The sequence below is a fragment of the Drosophila takahashii genome, chromosome 3R (genome assembly GCF_030179915.1).
Source record: "Drosophila takahashii strain IR98-3 E-12201 chromosome 3R, DtakHiC1v2, whole genome shotgun sequence".
Classification (NCBI taxonomy): domain Eukaryota; kingdom Metazoa; phylum Arthropoda; class Insecta; order Diptera; family Drosophilidae; genus Drosophila; species Drosophila takahashii.
Genome location: NC_091681.1, coordinates 18,605,858 through 18,626,583, shown reverse-complemented (window position 1 = coordinate 18,626,583; position 20,726 = coordinate 18,605,858). Strand labels below are relative to the sequence as shown.

General features: G+C 39.7%; 8 protein-coding genes across 14 annotated transcripts; 7 read left to right on the top strand and 1 right to left on the bottom strand.

The window, feature by feature from the left end:
* The first annotated feature begins 671 nt into the window (after nt 1–671).
* Mvl (solute carrier family member malvolio) lies at nt 672–9,921 on the top strand. Of its 5 annotated transcripts, XM_070216388.1 has the most exons (13): nt 672–1,041; nt 2,876–3,083; nt 3,142–3,326; nt 3,390–3,554; nt 3,628–3,766; nt 4,505–4,660; nt 4,722–4,880; nt 4,946–5,391; nt 5,444–5,559; nt 5,632–5,723; nt 5,940–6,010; nt 7,744–7,827; nt 9,220–9,921. In XM_070216388.1, exons 2-13 carry the CDS (start codon nt 2,877–2,879, stop codon nt 9,275–9,277), a joined length of 1,878 nt encoding a protein of 625 aa, XP_070072489.1. In that variant the 5' UTR covers nt 672–1,041; nt 2,876; the 3' UTR covers nt 9,278–9,921. The 5 variants fall into 5 exon arrangements, with proteins under 5 accessions (XP_070072489.1, XP_070072490.1, XP_044249952.1 ...); XM_070216389.1 differs by lacking the exon at nt 9,220–9,921 and having other exon boundaries at nt 7,744–8,125; XM_044394017.2 differs by lacking the exons at nt 7,744–7,827; nt 9,220–9,921 and adding an exon at nt 6,317–6,717.
* Nucleotides 9,922–10,455: 534 nt separating this feature from the next.
* Nucleotides 10,456–12,395, top strand: Jhbp15 (Juvenile hormone binding protein 15). Of its 2 annotated transcripts, XM_070217277.1 has the most exons (5): nt 10,456–10,561; nt 10,614–11,097; nt 11,149–11,934; nt 11,999–12,113; nt 12,176–12,395. In XM_070217277.1, exons 1-3 carry the CDS (start codon nt 10,504–10,506, stop codon nt 11,342–11,344), a joined length of 738 nt encoding a protein of 245 aa, XP_070073378.1. In that variant the 5' UTR covers nt 10,456–10,503; the 3' UTR covers nt 11,345–11,934; nt 11,999–12,113; nt 12,176–12,395. The 2 variants fall into 2 exon arrangements, with proteins under 2 accessions (XP_070073378.1, XP_070073377.1); XM_070217276.1 differs by having other exon boundaries at nt 11,149–12,113.
* Nucleotides 11,519–12,371, top strand: LOC108064878 (protein takeout-like). The gene is made up of 3 exons (XM_017152623.2): nt 11,519–11,579; nt 11,636–12,113; nt 12,176–12,371. Exons 1-3 carry the CDS (start codon nt 11,519–11,521, stop codon nt 12,369–12,371), a joined length of 735 nt encoding a protein of 244 aa, XP_017008112.2.
* Nucleotides 12,396–14,734: 2,339 nt separating the features above from the next.
* On the top strand, nt 14,735–15,639 carry LOC108064918 (protein takeout). Its single transcript, XM_044394131.2, has 3 exons — nt 14,735–14,862; nt 14,919–15,396; nt 15,450–15,639. The coding sequence occupies exons 1-3, from the start codon at nt 14,802–14,804 to the stop codon at nt 15,637–15,639; spliced, it is 729 nt and encodes a 242-aa protein (XP_044250066.2). The 5' UTR covers nt 14,735–14,801.
* Nucleotides 15,640–16,117: 478 nt separating this feature from the next.
* On the top strand, nt 16,118–17,115 carry LOC108064889 (circadian clock-controlled protein daywake). Its single transcript, XM_017152641.3, has 3 exons — nt 16,118–16,246; nt 16,304–16,790; nt 16,856–17,115. Exons 1-3 carry the CDS (start codon nt 16,180–16,182, stop codon nt 17,067–17,069), a joined length of 768 nt encoding a protein of 255 aa, XP_017008130.2. The 5' UTR covers nt 16,118–16,179; the 3' UTR covers nt 17,070–17,115.
* A 640-nt stretch (nt 17,116–17,755) lies between these two features.
* LOC108064884 (protein takeout) lies at nt 17,756–18,705 on the top strand. 2 transcript variants are annotated; one of them, XM_070217333.1, is made up of 3 exons: nt 17,756–17,847; nt 17,921–18,404; nt 18,465–18,705. In XM_070217333.1, the coding sequence occupies exons 2-3, from the start codon at nt 17,974–17,976 to the stop codon at nt 18,688–18,690; spliced, it is 657 nt and encodes a 218-aa protein (XP_070073434.1). In that variant the 5' UTR covers nt 17,756–17,847; nt 17,921–17,973; the 3' UTR covers nt 18,691–18,705. The 2 variants fall into 2 exon arrangements, with proteins under 2 accessions (XP_070073434.1, XP_017008120.2); XM_017152631.2 differs by having other exon boundaries at nt 17,777–17,843.
* A 48-nt stretch (nt 18,706–18,753) lies between these two features.
* LOC108064885 (circadian clock-controlled protein daywake) lies at nt 18,754–19,804 on the top strand. The gene is made up of 3 exons (XM_070217334.1): nt 18,754–18,972; nt 19,030–19,513; nt 19,571–19,804. Exons 1-3 carry the CDS (start codon nt 18,906–18,908, stop codon nt 19,791–19,793), a joined length of 774 nt encoding a protein of 257 aa, XP_070073435.1. The 5' UTR covers nt 18,754–18,905; the 3' UTR covers nt 19,794–19,804.
* Nucleotides 19,805–19,986: 182 nt separating this feature from the next.
* LOC108064879 (uncharacterized) lies at nt 19,987–20,685 on the bottom strand. Its single transcript, XM_017152624.2, has one exon. It carries the CDS (start codon nt 20,683–20,685, stop codon nt 19,987–19,989), a length of 699 nt encoding a protein of 232 aa, XP_017008113.2.
* Nucleotides 20,686–20,726: the final 41 nt, after the last annotated feature.

Below are 20,726 nucleotides of genomic sequence, written 5' to 3'. Positions count from 1 at the left end.
GGCGACTTGATAAGATTTATCGCAATTATTGGCGACGGATCGTAATCGGAAGAAGTGTCAGACGAAATCAAAGTTTAGGCCGATAAAGTTGATTTATAAATTAAATTTCTAGTGGGTATTACGATAAAGTGTGCGTGTTGGTAACAACGTGGGGAAAATTAAATTCTGATTTTCCGTTAAATGGGTATAGAACTAGTAATTTCCACAGCACACAAACTGACTAACGGTAACGGTATCCTGCGGTTAGTGATAAGAGAGAGAGAGAGAGAGTGACGAGGTCGTTTGACGAACCGGTGTTTCAAATGTCAGGTTTAAATCTCTGGCGGACCACTCAAAGAATCCTGGGGTATTATCAAAAAATCCCCCTTCAAAAGAACCCTACTCTTCCCACACGCTCTCTCTCTCTCTCACTCTCTCTTGCCGCTATCAGCCCGCGAGAGTAGCGTAATTCGAATAAATAGAGGCTACCGCTAAACGCAATATTCACTCGACCGCGTGGGCTCAGAGAGTTAAAACTTCAGTTTGGCCGATAAGGTAATTCAAATAGGGTGTCTTGCCATTCAAATGAATTCAATTTTGGCGCCAAGAGAATCGAAAAAAAACTGTCCCACAGGGTGTGCCACGCAAACGGTGGCAGGTTGCCACATCGGCCGAAGAGAGTGTGCGTGTGAGTGGCGAGTGAGTGTGCGTGCAAAAGAAAGCAGCTGGTGGCAGAATCTCAAATATTGCGAGGAAAATTAATAAACAAAGAGCAGCGCTCACGGGCAGAGCACAAATTGCCTGTTCGCTCGTCAATTGCCGTTAAATAAGTCAACAATTGGCAGCCAAAGACGCCGCTCTTCGTCGCTGTGTGTTTTTTTCGTCGCTGCACTGCGCCCATCACTTTTGTTTCTGCCGTCCAAACGTCACGTCACAGAATCGTAAATTGCTCCGCGAGAAAAGCTCGGAAAATGCATTTATAAGCAGCCATAAGTGCCGAGTGTGATATAATATAGGCGAGGGCTCCAATTTGAAAACCCCTCGGCGGCCCCACAGCTTCAAGTAAGCCCCGTTAATTGCTAGGAAGTGGTTAACCTAAGTTATCCAATAATTTACATCTCCATCAATATTTCGTGTTTTTACCAGTGTGTGTGTGTGATGGTGCGCGTGTGTGAGTGAGTGCGCACGCAGGTGTGTGCTAATAACAAAACGTGGTGCTCTTTCTCTGACCCCCCCAACCACCTTCCCTCTCCTTTCAACCGGCAAAGAGAGTAGTGTATAGTTCTTAACCGTAAATAACCGTAAAACACAATTGTTTTTTGACAGGCGTTTCGCATTTTAAAACCCCCTAACAATGGGCTAGTTTCCCAGACGCAATTTCGGTTTATTGCCTGCGCACTTCCATAGAAAAACCCAATGAATCTTAAGCAGAAAGCGTATAATAATTACAGTTAACGCGCTGTTTTTGAACAACAAGCGAATTAACAATCTGCTGCTGATAAGTATTGCTCTCTTCTATTTCCAACTGTTATCTTGTTTTAGAATATTTTCGGTTTTTGTTGTCAAGTGTTTTGTATTTTGCCTGCTTCAAATTAAATTGTTTATGTGCGCCGACAGCGCAAAATGGTACGCAGTTTGGAATATATATTTTCCCGAAATACACCGAGTTTTTGTCAACACAAAAACGCACAAATGACACTTAATTTGGACACTTAATTGGAAATAGCCCTGAAATTGGAAGCTTTTTTCGGTTAATAATTATCATAATTTATGAGAATGGTAAAGGAACACGTAGCTGATTATATGGTTATCGGCTCGAGTTCCGTTTTGGGGGCGTGGGTATTGCCGTACAACTGGGTAAACAGAGCAGACTGCTATATTATACATAAGTATTCCAATGAACTAGGCAATTTTTCCTTAAAAACATTGCACCGACTAATTGCCGCGATTAGAGCTCCATTAATGGCGCTTCGATTTGGCCAACTCGGTAGCAATACTATACTATATACACCCGATTAAATTCCACACACAAGTAGACATCGCCCGATGCTCTCGGGCTCTTTGTCTTTGTTTTGCTCCGCTCCGTCCGTCATCAATGAAGAGATGTGGAAAGCCTTATAGCAGATATATAGCATCAGTGGGGCAGCAGAGTTTGTCAAGGTGAGCCACTTGGCTCTTTATTGAACAATATGTGTTTAAGAGCTCTTGGCTGCTCAGCCATCCCCATCGAAAATGCACTTGTAATCGCTTTTTACCAAATAAACAGAATCCAAAAATTCATAACGATACACAGGGTCAATGTCTTGTTTTTAACAAGCCATATCGAAATGATTGCCCAATGCAAATGGGCTTGCGAAAAAAATACATATCTGGAAATTTGCTGTGGTAAATTGGATAAAGGAATCTCAATTACTGGACTGAATGAATCATAAAGCTTTGTTTTATTTCCTCATCAAGCACACATATAAGTGAATATAGTATGGCATTTAATATTGCCTTATCAGCTTCTGCGAACTACACTATGTATATTAGTTATTTATTTATTTTTTGCCACGCACGTTCCGGAAAAACATAAAACGTGTTAGTTTGACTTTGGTACGGATAATGATGAAATTGTCTAAATACGAAATAAAATATATGGCTGTCTTGTGCGATAAAGTTTATAGTGCAAAAATTATATAGCGCGAATTTCTTTTGTTTGTTGTTTGCATTATGATAATGCTAATTGAGCTGGAATCACATGCAGATGCTCAATTAAATGGAAATTGTGAGAATTATAAGCTGATGGCAGGTGAAACAATCACAGAGCAAATAGAGATTGGAATAGAACAGAACAGAAATAGGAGCATGTGGAGACTCGCAATTAGTCAACTATAATTTGGATTCTATATTACAGCATGTCTTCGAATGAGGCCTACCACGAGCCGGGAGCCGGTGGAGATGGACCGAGTGAGTCCGCTGGTGGATCCGCTGGAGGCAGTCAGCGGAGCAACCACCTGCACCACCAGCAGATACTCAACGAGACGACCTATCTAAAACCCGCCGCCAAGCAGGCCTATTTCAGTGATGAGAAGGTCCTAATACCCGATGATGATCACACAAATGTGAGTCCACTTTAATAAAATGAAATAAACTTAAAGCATTAACTTATACTCTCTACAGGTCGGTTTCAGCTTTCGCAAGCTGTGGGCCTTCACGGGACCCGGTTTTCTTATGTCCATTGCGTATCTGGATCCCGGCAACATCGAATCCGATATGCAGTCTGGTGCAGCGGCCAAGTACAAGATCTTGTGGGTCTTGCTGTGGGCCACAGTCTTGGGTCTGCTCATGCAACGCTTGGCTGCAAGGTGAGTGGGTCTCTAAGTTAACCCAAGAAATTAGAATTTAACTGTCTTTTATCTCCCTTTTAGGCTGGGTGTCGTCACAGGTCTTCATCTGGCCGAGATGTGCTACCGACAATACAAGCGCCTGCCACGTTGGATCCTCTGGATAATGATTGAGATAGCCATTATTGGCTCCGACATGCAGGAGGTTATTGGCACGGCCATTGCCATATACCTGCTGTCCAATAAAGTGTAAGCATATCTAGTCTGGCGGAATATTGGATTACCCAGTGCTCATGCGGTATTTCCCCTGTTTTTTTTGTAGAGTGCCTTTGTGGGGCGGCGTGTTGATCACCATTGTTGACACCTTCACGTTCCTCTTTCTGGACAAATACGGTCTACGCAAGCTGGAGTTCCTATTCGGCACGCTCATCACCATTATGGCTGTCTCCTTTGGATATGAGGTAAGCTTAAATCGAATTTCGGAAAAAGTCCCCACATTAAAGTAAAGTCTTTATTATTAAAAATAATCCCCGAAATCTACGAAAAATTCCCCTATCTTGAAGTCAATAAAGTAGTCAGCAGAAGCACTTGACAGACGTGAGTGCAAATACAGTTTGTTTAAACAATTGCGGCTAGAGAACATTTCTTGAGAAGCATTTTTACGACTTTGGAAATGCTGTAAATTTTCATTTTCTCAATACAATTTCTTCATTAAAAAAGCGAGCCCTTTAGCTTACCCAATTAACTTAGCCGTAAATTTACGACAGAGTCACGACTACGGTCCAGATAATAAGCAATTGTTCTTGAGCTGTCTACCCCAGTCGGAGAGTCAGATGATTAGATAAGCTGCACTTGCACATTTCGAGGGGTTCTGGCCAGGGGGTTCTGGGTACTTTATCCGTACTTTACTCTGGGCAGGCACATGATGCTGCCGGAAATGACAAACAATTCCAGATGGTATATATAATGCCAGACCCTATCAGTTCGATTATACAATGTAGAATTTTACAATTATCCATTGGGGTTTTTTTAAAAAACACATAATGAAAACAAATATGTATGTTTGCCCTGGGGAATTTCTTTACAAATGATTAAAAAGCTTTTTGTCATTCTATGAGAAAATAATAAAATAGCTTAGGGGGTTTTCTTTGGTTTCCATTATCAATATGGAACTAAATTCCATTGTTTATCTATTTCAGTACATTGTGTCAGCCCCCAATCAAGGAGAAGTTCTCGAGGGGATGTTTGTGCCCTGGTGCTCTGGCTGCAATTCGAGCGTCTTGCTGCAGGCGGTGGGCGTAGTAGGTGCTGTCATTATGCCCCACAATCTCTACCTGCACTCGGCCTTGGTTAAGGTAACATAATCAACGATTTCTTTTAGTTTCCAGTAGACTAAAGCAAAGTTTCTTTAAACAGTCCCGGGATATAGATCGTCGCCAGCCAAAGAAAGTGAGCGAGGCGAATTTCTACTTCTTTATTGAGGCGTCGGTAGCTCTGTTTGTCTCCTTTATTATCAATCTGTTTGTGGTGGCTGTGTTTGCCCATGGCATGTATGGCAAAACGAACAAAGATGTGGTAAGTAGATGATCTTAAGATGCCTATTATCATTCGACTAATCTAATCTTTTGTAACCCTTTTAGCTGGATGTGTGCGAAGGCAAGTCAATGTATGATGATGCCAAACAGTCGTTCGTGGACAGTGTGAACGGAACAGCCATCATCGATGCAGATCTGTACAAAGGTGGACTGTTCCTTGGCTGCACCTTTGGCGCCGTGGCCATGTACATTTGGGGCGTGGGCATTCTGGCCGCGGGTCAGAGCTCCACCATGACGGGCACCTATGCGGGCCAGTTCTCCATGGAGGGATTCCTGAATCTACAGTGGCCGCGCTGGTGTCGTGTGCTGGTCACGCGCTGCATTGCCATCATTCCCACCTTCTGCCTGGCCATGTTCAGCCAGATGGAAGATCTGACGAGCATGAACGACATCCTAAATGCGGTGATGTCGCTCCAGCTGCCATTCGCTGCCATACCAACCATCGCATTCACCTCGTGCGGCGCCATAATGGGCGAATTTGTCAATGGATTGTGAGTGATATAGAAGCATTCTCGGACAGTTTTTAATTTTCTGTTTCCGCAGGGGCAACAAAATCGTTTCCATACTGCTCACCATTGTTGTGATTGGCGTTAATTTGTACTTTGTGGTGGTGCAGGTAGAGAACATGGAAATTAAAGGCGGCCTGCTGGCCCTAGTCTGTGAGTAGTCACTACTATAGTTTTAACTATAAACCAAGGCTAATGTTTTTCCTTCTTCCTCACTCCTTACAGGCATATTTGCCATTCTGTATATACTGTTTAACATATACCTTGTGATACACATGGCTGCTTGCATGGGCAATCAGCGTCTGATGAACAGCCGGGTGAGTACTTGCCGCCACCAGGTTGGACACTTATCTAGCTGGGCTTAGCGAATCACAAATTAGGCGAACGTTTTGACACATTTTAAAGCATCACAGATACCGACATCAATGGACTGACTTTATCAAATTACGTGACTGACCACATATGGTTCTTGAGAGCTTTAGGGGCTTATGCCTACTTCATCTACTGGTACTCAAGGTATTCTCTTTTTACAGTGGGTGCAGCGCTTCGTGTTGCCAAGTCAGAACAGCTTTTCGATAAAGAACGCCAACTCGACGTATGCCAGGTATGTTCCAGATTTGTTTCACCCAACCACATCACCACATCCACAACACACTCTGCACAAACTCTCTCGATCTGCATCTCCTTCTTTGGTAGCTATCTTTCCTAACCTATAGCTTGTGATTAAGTTTCTACCCGCACTGCTCCTCAACCGAATTGGCTTTACTACTTCTAATTTATCCTAATCCTTTACCCATCTGTAAGCTCTCTTTTTCTACCTCTCCTAATCTACATTTGGTTACGATCTCTGAACCGAAACTAAACCCCCAAAACGTATCTTGCTATGCTCTCTTCTCTCGATTCTTCACAGTGATGTAACCTTAGTTGTAGGCGAATCAGCTACTAACACGGTGAAAGGTCTCGATACCGTCTCGGAGAAAGTGCCTAACTGAATCATCCCGGTGAATCATTCAGGCCAGACTCCCCCACACACACCCTTGTGATATTAACACTAAATCACACGCTTAACACTACTAACAAGTACCTAGTAGGGCTCTACGCAACCCTTAGAATTTGTAAGGCATGTCTTTAGGGGAACTACGTTTGTACATACATAGAATACATTTACCCATCATCGATGGGGTCCTATAGATAGTAAGCGTGACTCTGGTAAGTCTCCACTGATTGTTTTATCGAGTAACGGGTATTATGTACTCATAAGGCTTTGGCGCTTAGCATGTTAAATAAAATTGCATTTATCACTAAGTATTACTCGAAAAGTCTTTCAATTTATTGGTAATTGGTATTTGGCCATAAGTGCCAAGAGAATCTTTTCTAGAAATCGAAAATGATCGGAATTAAAAGATTTTCTACAAAATAAAGAAACGAATACCGAAATTAAAGGAACTTTATTATATACCATTTAAGCTTTATAAGAGTTAGTCATAAGACACCTTAGATTATTTTAAGTCTCGGGCAATGGGCATAAAGCACTTTGGGCGTGGCTCATTTTCTCATCTTAATACCACTAAAAAATGTTAAAATAAAAAAATCGTGGCTAATCTTCAAATAATTTTGTATCATGACATTTTTCTTTTATTATATGTACTTGGAAACCCTGTACTCTCTGTATGTGTCTGTGTGTTTCACCACTCTCCCCTCTATCCGTTCTATCCTATACACAATACACCCTACTCTTATACTCGGTGTCTCTACTACTCGACTGGATTGATTGATGTTTTCCCGTTCCCCATTCATTTGTGGCTAATTGAAATGTGCGAAACAAATACACAAAACAACAACTGGTACAAAAACAAACAAACTATTTCAAATTGACAAACACAAAAACAAATTTATACACAAAACACACACACACTACGACCACGAAATTATACTTCATATTTATGTGGAAATGGATTTTTTGGCATTGATACAAAAAAAATTGAAATCACTTTTCGAAACCTTTGATCGAAATTATTCCAAATTGATTTCTAAAGAATTGCGCATAATATGCAAAATTTCAATGCAACATAAGCCAATGCGAAACGAAAACGAAGCTAATTGAATTGGCCGAATTTCGATCGGTTATAGAACGCGTGCCATGACCATTGAAATACTTAAGAGGGTACCAAAATAAAAATCCATTTTTGTTCATTTGACTTTTAATATCATGGCCAAAATGCGGCGCGCCCTAAAATGTGCTGGTCAAAACTGATTTTTTCTCTTTGCTTGGGGCCTCGTCGACCTGAACTACTACCACTTCAATTCTGGATCGGATCCTGCATATAATGTGTATAGCGAGCTGACGCTTAACGATAATGGAATCGCAAGAAACACAATTCAGAATCCAAATCAGAATCTCACCCAACGAAGCCAATTAAGGTAGTCTTAAGACAAATATCGTCAGCTTTTCTAACTCGATTGTATAAGTTGAAATTCACTTCTAGCTACTTTATGTAAATGTTGTAAAGAATTTATGGTCCTAAGATCGTGCACTTTAAGTATTTTCCCTTTAGATGATCTGTCTTAGCTTATTTATTAGACGAATTTGTACGTACTACTCTTTTGAATACATTTTGTTGATATTAGAAGTTTGTATAAATCATTATGTACTTTTAGACCTTGTGTGTATATTAGTAGAAATATTTATTAACTCTAGAAATAAATGAATTTCACAAAACTTTCCACTCTCTTTTTCAGACAATAAAAATACAATTTTCGTTTTTGTGTTCGCTGGTGGTTTTTACTTTATACTTTGTTTGCTTTGAACTTGTTTGTTTACGTGTGAACTTAAGTGTGTTTGGGAATTTCATGATGCGTTTTTATCCGTTTGTTTTGGCTAAATTTATTTATGTGACTAATAATTTGTAAATTATTTTTTGTTGCCTTTATTATGTTTTAATTATTATGGAGACTGTTAGGGCTGACAAGATCGTAGAGAACTTTCGTGTAAAAAGTATAACTTTAACTTTCCGCAGTCAAAATGTACACATTTTTTATAATACTAATTTTACTCTAAAATCTATTACTAAAATATTTTTAATATCGAAGTATGCATAAAAGTAATTTTACTTTAAAATCATTATTGCAAAGAAATATTTTTACTATCAATTTTATTTGTATATAAAAAAAACTTTAGTCAAAACTACAAAAATTAAATTCAATAAATTTATTTTATACTAAATGTTTTTTATGTATTTCATACCATTTATAGTGCTTTCTCAGTAATTATTGTGGTAATTAATCGTAATTATTATTTGGCGATATTATTCTGTTTTAAATTAAATTGAGAGACTGATAGCTATTTCTTCACGTACTTGCTAATAAAGATAGATGACTAGAATAATGGTCTTGTTTCCTAAATGCAATTTAAAGCATGTTTGCGGATTCGGACTGTTTTGGATAGTTTACTTACGGTCAGTTAATAAAAGATTACACATCCAAAACCAAAATAATTAATTCTGTACTAGGTCGGTCGGTTATAATAACTAGTTGTATGGTCTCTAGAAAAAAAGCTCCTAAGGATTACGTAACTATTTCTATGTTTTTATTTAACAGATATTGGTTTATTAATCAACTTGTTGTATGTAAATTTTATGACATCCTTTTATTTAAAGCCTGTGTGAATGTCACAATAACTTTTCAGTAATTTTGTTTTAATTTAATATTGCATTGACGAGAGATTCGCACTCAAATCAACATTCAATACATACCCCTGCATCAGCCATCAATCACTGTTCACTTATAACATTTTCCCCATACATTTCCTTGCAGGATTGCCACAAGTGCCGAAAGTGCTGAGGCGGAGGGGTTGGACGGTGAGGATGCGTAGCCATTACTGTGCTGCACTGATTCCGATGGCAGTGAGGAGGTTTGTTTCACCAACAGCAACAACAACGAGCTCGGCTGCCCCAGCAGCAATCTGAACGGAACTGGGGGTCAGCATGTGGTTCTCAGCTAGCGGTGGCGTTCGAATTGGCTCCGTGAATGCCGCCGCCGTAACAAACCACTCGACAACGGACACGATGTGGCAGAGTTTTCCGGGGGTAGGTCGAAATACGATTTGGCCTGGCTGGTGGAGATGGGATTGGCGTCCGTTGTTGCGTCGGGTATTCTTTTTTAAGGGGTCCTCCGAGAGGACCTGGGATCAGTGTAACACAATAACTAAATTCTAATTTAAACGCATACCAAAAATGGGTAATGAACACTACTTACTGAGAAGCGAGAAGAGACAAAAAGAAAATCCATGAGATCGTCTAAATTATCACTAATCGAAAGCACTTTTAATTAAAGCAAATAGTTATAAAGTCTATTAATAATAAGGCTGTGAAATTAACTGAGCGTAAATCGAACCACATCACTTGTCTAATCGTGTGTAAATCTGCCTGTAAAACTGTATCATTTTGTGTCTCTATATTAGCAGTGTGTGAGTAATTATTTATCAAACCTTTTTAAAATTAAACTTTGTACTTTGTATTTATTTTGTACTGTTTAACCTAAGGACTCCTTCTTTAAAGCTGCACTTTTTAATGGAAACTAAAGGTCCAGTGGAGTACACCATCTCCTAGCTAACCGCATGCATATATTTTAAAAAATTGTTGTGTACAAAAATCGCTATAAATAAAGAACTGTATTATACTAAGAAAAGTCTATGGTCTTTATATTTAAACGTTAAAGATATAAGTTCTGAGAAGAGTAAAAGTTCTAGAGTAATTTGTGCTAGTTACGTCAATAACTGCGATTATGTAAGCCTATCTAAAACGATTAGGTTTAGTTGTATTTAAAATCAGCCAGTGTAATGACCGATTGGTGAATGAAAGTGAAAATTATAGCCCCAATGGCTAATGAGGTAATAATCAAATCGATTATTCTACAAAGTGTTAGGTGTCAGGCGTGGCGGGGGCGTCGATGTCTATTATATCTATTCACTGAAGTGACTATTATCCGATTTGCATATGCATGTAACCTGGCAATTATTCGCCGGCGCTTAATGGTCTATAAAAGCGAATACTTAGTCGCAAGCCCGTCCATTAATTAGCTGACACTAACCGAATCAAAATGAGGTTAACCTTACTCATTTTCTGCCTGTGGGTGGCTCTTGTTTTGGGACAGCTGCGTAAGTGAAAGGATATTCCTTGGAGACCCTCATTCACTTGTACATCTTGTAGCTCCTAAGATTGAGAAATGTGAGGCTGGCGATTCCATCTGCGTAGCGGAAACAATTACCCGAATTCTTCGAACGTACCCCAAGGGTCTAGCCTCCATTGGATTGGATGCCCTCGATTCTATTTCATTTGAGAATGTCATCGTCAGTCGGAAAGAACCAGATGGCCCAGCAACGTTGGATCTTTTATTTAATAACGTAACCGTAAGAGGATTCGCGGACTCTACAGTGGCGGAGGCCAAGGGATTCGAAGCGGATCTGCCGCGAGTCCTGGAGTTAAGTGGGTGGATTCCATTGCTGAAGCTGGATGGGTTTTACGAGATGCATGGTAGTCTACTGACCATGCCCATTCAGGGAAGAGGCCATGCTCTGGTTGAGATCAAGGAGTGCCGTTTCCGCTGCAAAGTGAGGGCGGTGGAGCAACTTCGAGGAGATGGCAAGCGGTATGCGGAGATAGCCAAGGTCAAGTGCTTGCTGGATGTGCAGGGGTAAGTTTATTTTTAAACTTATTAAAAGTTTTTAAGTCTATCCTTCATCAGCATGCATCTTAATTTTGAGAATCTTTTCAACAATTCGGAGCTGAGTGATGCCATGAACGATGTGGCCAACGCCAAGTGGCTGAAAATTTGGCATACCCTTCGCAAGGGTATCACTTCCGCAGTGGATCAACTGGTCGAGTCAATTCTCAAGCGAGTGGCTAACAAATTACCATATGACGATTTCTATAGAAATTAGAAGTTTCAGAATTTTCTAAGCTATTGCAAATTTTTTTGTGGAATATTCAATATCAAAGATTTCCACCTGTAGCAAAGGATTCTGATTCGTTAGAAAACAACGCTTTTCCAACCGGTTTTGAGCTTTGCAACTATAAAAATATCATTTAGTTTTAAGCTTTAGTCAGTGGAAATAATGCAATTGAGCTTGATATATCTCGCACTAGTTGCCCAACTGGTAGTAGCCAATCAGTTGCGTAAGATTCAATAAAGCTTACTTCAACGGAAGACAATAACTTGACATTTCTAACAGCTCCCGAAATAGAAAAGTGTCGCTACCAGGACGAAAATTGTCTTCTGCGCAGCAGCAACTCAGTGATTCGAAAATATGGAAAAACAGGATTGCCGGAGATCAATTTGTTACCACAGAACGCCATTAAAGTACCCCCCTACTCACTTCAGAGGGGGAATCGCGATCTACATTTCTGGCACGACTGGAATGTGAGTGACCAATGGGTCTTCGGTTTCGAGAACACCACCTTTACCAAGTTTCAAGGATTCGACAAAGATCCTAGGCATTCGCAGGTGGAGATACACGGTGGAGTACCCAGCGTAAGCTCTACGTTGAGATTTCAATTTGTATCGCAGTTTCTCACCATAAAAATAAATACAACAGGCCGAGCAAAATCCGATTTTCAAAACTTTCGGTTTATTCTTAAATTTTCCCTTACCGCTGACGACAAAGGATATGCCAAAATCTACAAACTTAGTCTTAATTTGGATTTGGATCGGTAAATTTGATTCCAAATTTTCTATAATGTAGGTATAATTTAATGTCGATTTAATTTTTTAGCTGGATTCAGGAGCTGGATGACCTATTTGTGGGCAACACAGATCTTACCGTGATTGCCAACGAATGGATGAACCGGAACTGGAGGGAGTACTGGGTGGATATAGAGTCGGAGATAACGGAAATCGTTCGACTATTATTACACGAAAAACTTGATCAAATCTTTGCCGTGGTGCCCTATAAAGATTTTTTTCTTTAGGCTTATTAAAAGGTATTGCGTTTACTTGGTGTGTCCTAAACTGACTGAATTATTCTATTTATCGCAAAAAATCACTATGGACGGCAGTCCATGTATTGACGAAGCGCACCAGGAGAGTGTGCGAAGGCGACTACTATATATACACGAAGAAATGAAAATCTACTGTGATGGTCCGATCATAATGAATGATACACCTATCGAAAGGTATTGCGAAAACTAACAGGATTGCATACCAAGACTCTAAGAAAATCAATTGGCTTGGGAGAGAGAGCGGTGAAAGTGAAAAAGTGAAAATTTCGAAATTTGGAGCTGTTGGGGCCGGTGGGGATAAATGCCCCCTCGCAATGTTTTAGTTGTATTCCTTTTGAAAATACCCGTCGAATGAGGGGTCATTTGTCAAAATCCGACGCTCCGTTCAAAAGTTATAGCCAAAATAAGATTTTCTTCGTCTTCCCAAAATGAAAATTTAATTCTGTTTGTCAGTTTGTCAGTTTGTCAGTTTGTCCAAAACATGTTTTTTAAGTTTAGAAAATTTGATATGACGTTCATGACATCGATATAAAAAACTTTTGTTCTACCACTTTTGGAAAAACTCGCTAGTTTAGCGGGAAAACAGCTATAAATAGCTAAAATTCGGAAAGCCGTAACTTCTATACTACTAAAGCTACAAGGGGGATTCCCTAAACTGTTGAATTGCTGAATTGTTGAAAATTCAACAACAAATTTCAGCAATTAAAGGAACGACCCAAAATGGTTCCTGTTGAATTTTCAAACAGCTGTTATTTGTTGAAAAGTTTCACGGAACTTTAAGCATGTAAAATTTGATTTATTATTGCTAGTTACTGTCTAAAAGTGTTACCAAGGTAAAAAGAACCACAAATATGCTTTCTAAGTTAATTTTAAAATAAATAATGCGTACTGGTGAAACTAAAATGTTACAGAGTTGCCACGACTTTTAAAAAAAGGTGACAACTCTGGCTTTTCAGCAATTCAACAAAATTTTCAACAGCCCCGAGGCTGATGAATTGCTGAAATTTCTGAAAGTTGACTTTGTATGGAACAGCTGATTAACAGCTGACCAAAATTCAACAATTCAGCAATTCAACAGTTTAGGGAATCCCCCTACAGACTTGTGCTGCATCTCGTTTGAAAGGTATTTTTAAATGCTATAAACGCTTTCTATATGCAGTTTGTGTAAATGTAATAGTTAAAAAAATATGCACAAAAGACAATTTTTGAAAACTTTTTTTTTAGTTTTTGTTTACTTTTCTCAAAAACGGCTCTAACGATTTTCCTTACAACTTTAAACTGTGCAGTCCTTGAGATTCCTTAAATTTTGGTATATAACACATTACTGTAAAAAGTCACGTTTAAAAGTTATTTTTATACGAAAATAGCCACTTTTGCCAGCTCGAACAACTAACGCCCCCTGAGTATTGAATTTTGTGTGAGGGTATCCGAACTGTATTTAAGGGTCATGGAATCAGTAAATTTGCACTAAAGAGTTCCATATAGGAATCTTTTGTTCTACGACTTTTGGAAAAAGCCGCTACTTTAGCGGGAAAAAAGCTAAAAATGGCTAAATTTCGTTAGTTTGTAAGTTCTACACTACTAAAGGTACAGACATGTGCTATACCTCGTTTAAAAGGTATTTTGAAATACTTCAACGCCTTTTTAACTTAATTTGTTAAAATATAATAGTTTAAAAATTATGATTGACCAATTAAATTTAAATGTATATATTAGCACCTATGAGAGCAAATGTAAACAAACAAAAACTTCTGATATCATATAAAAACACCTCTTAACGAGGTAAAAAACTAGTGACGACCGCACCTTCAACATACAAAAGTTCTGATATCAACATTTGTGACGAAAAATTATTACACTCGTCATTAAATAGACTTTCTAATCTTTTCTCATTCGTCACGCTGCAATAGAAAATGCCTGTAAAGGGAAAAAGGCTGGAATAGTTTGCTAGGGCGGGCCGAATGAGAAAATATTAGAAAGTCTACTTAATGACGAGTGTAATAATTTTTCGTCACAAATGTTGATATCAGAACTTTTGTATGTTGAAGGTGCGGTCGTCACTAGTTTTTTACCTCGTTAAGAGGTGTTTTTATTTGATTTATTACACAGAGAAAAAACAAATTCTTTTCATTTCTTCCAGCTTTAAAAGTAGAAAGATTTTTATTGGAATATTTTTATACTGTTCTTAGTAAAACTGGTAGCTCTCGAATTTAAGAACGGTGAGTCTGATGATTCCATCTGCAATACACATTGTGTAAAGCAAACTTATTAATTTGTATTATTTCTTTTTCACTTGTTACTAAGATTCTGATTCATTATATATAACACGATTTTCAACCTGTTTAAGCTCCGCAACTATGGAACTTATCATTTTGATATAAGCTTCAGTCAGTTGGAATAATGCAATTGAGCTTGATATATCTCGCAATAGTTGCCCATCTGGGAGCAGGCAATCAATGGCGTAGGATTTCATGAAACATACAATAACGGAAAAACATTAATTCTTATTTCTAACAGCTGCTGAAATAGAAAAGTGTCGCTACCATGACGATGAATGTCTCCTGCGCAGCAGCAACTCGGTAATTCGACGATATGGAAAAACTGGATTAGCTCAGATAAATTTGGAACCATTGGACGCTATAAAAGTGCCCCCCTACGCACTTCAGCGGGGGAACCGTGATCAACCCTTCTGGCACGACTGGGAAGTGAGTGACCAATGGGTCTACGGTTTCGAAAACATTACTTTTACCACAGCCAAAGGATTCGACCGAGATCCGAGGCACTCACAGGTGGAGGTACACGGTCAAATACCCAGCGTGACGTCTACGGCCCAATATCAATTCTATTCCCAATTCCTCACATTGAAAGTGAATTCGAAAGGTCGAGGCAAAACGGACTTCCAAAACTTTCGGTTCGTTGTTAAATTCTCGCTCACCACTGACGACAAAGGATATGCTAGAGTCTACAAACTTAGTCTTCATTTGGGTTTGGACCGGTAAAACAAATTTATTTTTTAGAATGTGTATATAATATCAGTTTTTGTTTTAGCTGGATTCAGCAGATCGATGATCTGTTTGTGGGTAACACAGATCTTTCCGTTATTGTAAACGAATGGATCAACAAAAACTGGAATGAGTATTGGGTGGATATCGAACCGGATGTGACGGAAATCGTGCGTCAATTTGTAATTAAAAAGCTAAACTTTATTTTCGCCTTTATTTATTTATTTATTTTCTAAGCTCACTGATTTATTCTATTTATTGAAAAAAATCTTATTCAGGTATGGTGAAAACTGCACCTGGAACTCAGAAGCTTTTCAGCTTAACTCTGTTGATCGACACTGTGAAGAATATTGAAAATAATCTTAGGTACAAGTTATAAGTTATATCTTATAGTTGTAACCTTTCCCGCCGGCATGCAATTATTAATAAAATGTAAATAAATTAAAATTGACTAAATTTGTAATTTTTCGTCTACTTGAATTTATTGTAATTTGAAAATAATAAATGTAAAAGAAATATGAAACCTGCTTCATCTTATTTTAACGATATATGAAGATGCTTACGATATAGACTTTTTCTCAGTGGGTACATAGCATATATAGACTGTTAGAAAACACGTTACGATAATGGGAGCTTTGTAGATTTTCTCATGAATGTTCTGACATAACAAAAAATCGGTTCTGATCAGCGATTAGTTGCAATTGGCCATGCAAGTGCTTCGGTTTACTGAGAGCTTAAGTGAGATCTGTGGAGAATTAGCATAATTCCGCTCTGAGATGCGTTTCCTGGCCTACGTGGTTATGAGCATTCAGCTAATCGCTGGATTTCAGTGTCAAAGCTTGCGTGGGTGTTTTTAAGGATTATTCTTTAAGAACCGGTTAATAAAACTCACTTCTACAGCTGCCAAAGTTAAAAAATGCCATTACGGTGACGGAAAGTGCCTTGTGGAGTCGGCCAATGCCTTGCTGAGAAACTACCCAAAGGGTATACCCGAGGTCAATCTGAAGCCCTTTAATGTGTTACCCGTGAGAGATTGGTTGCTGGTCAACGATTCCCAGGTGGGTGGTGCCTGGTACTTCTTCGAGCTGCTCAACCAGATGAACTACGGCTTCGAGAACACCACCATTACGGAGATCAGGGGATTCGACAAGGATCCTACTGCCACCAAGATCGAAATTCATGGGAAAATTCCCCGGCTGGTTTACAAGGGCGACTATTTGGCCAAAGGTCGGATGCTCTGGTTCGTGGATATAAACTCTCAGGGAACCTCCGAGTCGGACTTCCTCAATTTCCGATTTGATCTTACGTTAAAAGTGCGCATCGAGTACCGAAACAACAGGCGATATCTAAAGATCTACGAACTAGTTCCGAATATAAGGCTGGATCGGTGAGCTAATCAAAATAACATTAATAATCTGAACATTTGTCACGATTTTTCTGTGTTTTTTTTAGCTGGATAATGTGGCTGGACAACTTTTTTCCAGACAACGAAGACCTGACCATAGCTATCAACAACCTGTTTAATAGAAATTGGGTGGAGTTCTGGAACGAACTGGAGCCGGGAATTCTGAAACTGTTTGAAACCGTATTTCTAAGTCTGTTCGAGGATTTGTTCGAGGCAGTACCTTACGATGATCTGTTCCTAGCAGATGAAGACTCCAAATAGACTTTAGCTTTACTTAAATTTATTTGATAGTGTAAATAAAATAGAGTAAATAGTTCTCCCTATAAATGTGTATATGAATTTCATTATTTTGATGAAAAACTCACAACTATGCAGGGTAGAATATATCTAATATAAAAACTGGTTCTCGATTTATGCGCATTCCTTCCAGGTTTGTTGGCCTTAGAAAACTGCGGATAAAATATGAGTCTCATACTTGTTCTAAATTTTACATTTAATAGTCAATTGACTGCTGATGGCAGCACAAGCTTAGACTATGGGCTTGATTTATAATTATCTTGTAACTCTATGCCAATATCGGACATTAATAAATTATGGAATTGAAATTCCAAATGTGTCCTTTGACAATCGCATTATCGACATATAATTTGAGATTAAACAAGCTTTAAATATTTACTTTTTCGCGTAACTTTGCCAGTTCTTTTCAATAGCTGTAATAGTTTTACAATTGGATTGTAATTGATTTATATTTCATATTGATATATTTTATTGATATATTGATTTTCATTTCATTGTAGACAAATTAAATTCCATTACATTGAAGATTTACAAATATTTCAAGTTGAAAATGCAAATAAGACAAGTAGAGCTTTTAACCGGTTTAAGATGCATTCTAAGCGCATAACTAAGTTCCAGTTGTCATTTCACCTCTGAAGGCACCAGAAGTGCACTTAGAATTCTATATAGGAATGCGCGATATAATAATCATTCTGCTGTTCCTGCAGACCCTTAGATCGCTGCAGGGGCAGATGCTACGTAGGTAACAAAGATCAGAATATGGAGCCCGGAGTTCACTAAATAAATATTATTTTCATCGTTATACGACACTGCAGCGAAGGAAATTAAAAAGTGCCACTTTGGAGAATCTCAGTGCATTGTGAATTCTATGAATGCGTTGATAAAGAAGTATCCCAGAGGAATACCATCGCTGGGACTGAAGCCCATCGATGTGGTGGACATCAGGAACTCCAAGTTCTGGAACGATGAGAAGGTCGGTGCGTTCTGGCTGACGTTCGATCTATTCAATCAAGTGAACTATGGCTTCGAGAACACGACGATCACAAAGGTAAGTGGGTTCGATGAGAATCCCACCTCCAGCCTGATCGAAATCCACGGCAGGATCCCCAGCCTTATCCACAAGGGCAGTTATTTATCTCAAGGAAGAGTGTGGATTGTCGAGCTGAATTCGACGGGAGAATCATTTTCGGATTTCCAGAACTTTCGCTTTGTCCTCAAGCTGAAAGTTATCATGGAGTATAGGAATAACAAGAGATATTTGAAGATCTACGAGCTAAATCCCTTTGTGAACATGGACCGGTAAGTTGTGCCCGATAAAATCCGACAGCTGCTAAGTAAACATTGCCATTCCCATTTTAGATGGGTGTTTTGGCTGGACAACTTTTTTGAATCGAACACGGATATGACGATAGCCATAAACCAGGTGTTCAATGTGCATTGGGTGGAGTTTTGGAACGAGCTCGAGCCCAAAAATCTTAAGATATTCGCTAGTGTTTTCCGCGATTTATTTGAGGATGTCTTCAAAATGATCTCCTACGATGACATGTTTTTACCGGTTACCCAAGAGTCTGAAGTAAATGATTAAAGTCGGTTAAAGTTATTACATTCCAGTTTTATTGGAGACATGGAAGGACAAAGATTAATATAGCTAGCAAACCGGTTATACCAATGGATTAGCATTTGTTATTGTTCATAGTGGAAAAGCTTCGTTTGGAGCAGGTTCTAAGTATTCGAGATGAATTAATTATTTCGTGACCGAAGCGATTATTGTTTTAAAGTCAGTTGAATTACGCCAACGTAATGAATAAGTTGTATACGCTGTCTTGGTATTGCTGTTTCCCGGTTATTATCTCGGGAGCGGGTTTACGTGCGTAGGATTTCAGTGCCAGGTTGATCTGCTTTTAACGGATCCCAACATTTCCAGCTGAGGACGTTGAAAGGTGCCACTTTGGAGACTCCACCTGCCTGGTTCGCTCCATCAATGCCCTGATCAAGCTCTATCCAAAGGGAATCCCGGAAATAGGTTTACCGCCGTTGGACTCCTACAACTTTTCGGACTCCATCATTCTGGAATCGCCACACCGCGGGCCCATCTGGATGGACTTTCGGATGCGGGACAATGTGAACAAGGGATTCAACAATGCCACCATCACCCATGTGGAGGGATTTCTGTATGAGCCAAATCAGAAGCATATTGTGATAAAGGCCCGTTTACCACGACTCCTCCACGAGGCCACCTACGAAATGGTTGGCAGGGTTATGCTCTTCTCCTACAACACCACCGGCCGTTTGTCCTCCGACTTGCAGAACTTCCGCATAACTCTGACCCTCAAGACTTTGGTGGAGTACAGGAATGACAAGCGCTATCTGAAGATTTACGATCTAAAGCCCAGCATTGACTTAGATCGGTAAGTAACCAGCATCATCCTAGGCAGATTTTCTTGGCTAACTTCTACGGCATCTAGATGGATCATTTCGTTGGATAATCTGTACAAGGTAAACACGGACGTGACCATATTAATGAATCGGCTGCTCAACGAAAACTGGGTGGAGATCTGGAATGAAATTAACCCTGGCGTAATCAAATCCTTCACCATTTCCTTCACTACCTTGCTTAACAAAGTGTTTGAGAATATTGCCTACGATGACATGTTTCTCCCGCCTCTAGATATAAGAATGGGTACTTAGCTGCATTGACCTTTTAGACGGAATCACATAAAATACGGGTAGCAAACTGGTTTTCAACGCAAGACAAACTGACACTAGGAAAATGTGAGCATAATTCTTTAGATTTGATAAAATGGTAAAGCAAAAGCTGCAAAGGAAAATTAAAAAAGTCTTGATTAATATATAATTCAAATAATTTACAAACAATTTACATTTAGTTCGAGTTTTCTTTGCCCAGTTTGTGGAACTTTCCATCTTCCTCGAGCTCGTCGTAGAAGATATGATCGTTGTAGGACTCATCGCGATGGTACATGTGCTGGTGACCCTTGGACCGACTGCCCTTCTTGAACTTTCGATGGTCGGCGGACAGTTTAAGGAGCTTCTGCCGTTTGTGAGGGCGTCCCAGGAACTGAAGCGGACTGGTCATCTCTTCCTGTTTTACTTTAGATGCAATCCGATCATCCGAAGTCTTAGTTTCTGGATTCTTGGTGTCTTTGTGCTGACGTTTCCGACGCCTAAGGCTCCGTCTCCTGGCAGGTGGTCCCAATGGACGCAGGACTATCCGGAATGGAACCATGTGGAATCGCTTCTTGGGCTTCGGTTTCTTCTTTTTCCACATGCCCTTGTATTGGTCGACCACACTGCAGGTTTGCATATCCTGCGGCTTGGGGATGCCCTCATCCAATTTAGGCGGACACTGCAGTACATAGTAGAGATCGCTGACCTGGGACCCACCAAGATGACTGATCTCCTGGGAGTGGGAGTTGAAATCCGAATCCAAATCCGAGTCAGAGTCCTGGGAATAGAGCAACTGGGCAGCCGGCACCTTGTAGTAGGCGAACATGTTGCGCTCCACCACAATGGCGAAGCTGAGCTGCTGGATTAGGCCCAGTCCCAATGCCAACTGCCACATGGTTGCCACTCAACTGGTTGCAGCCACCGGCTCTGGATTCA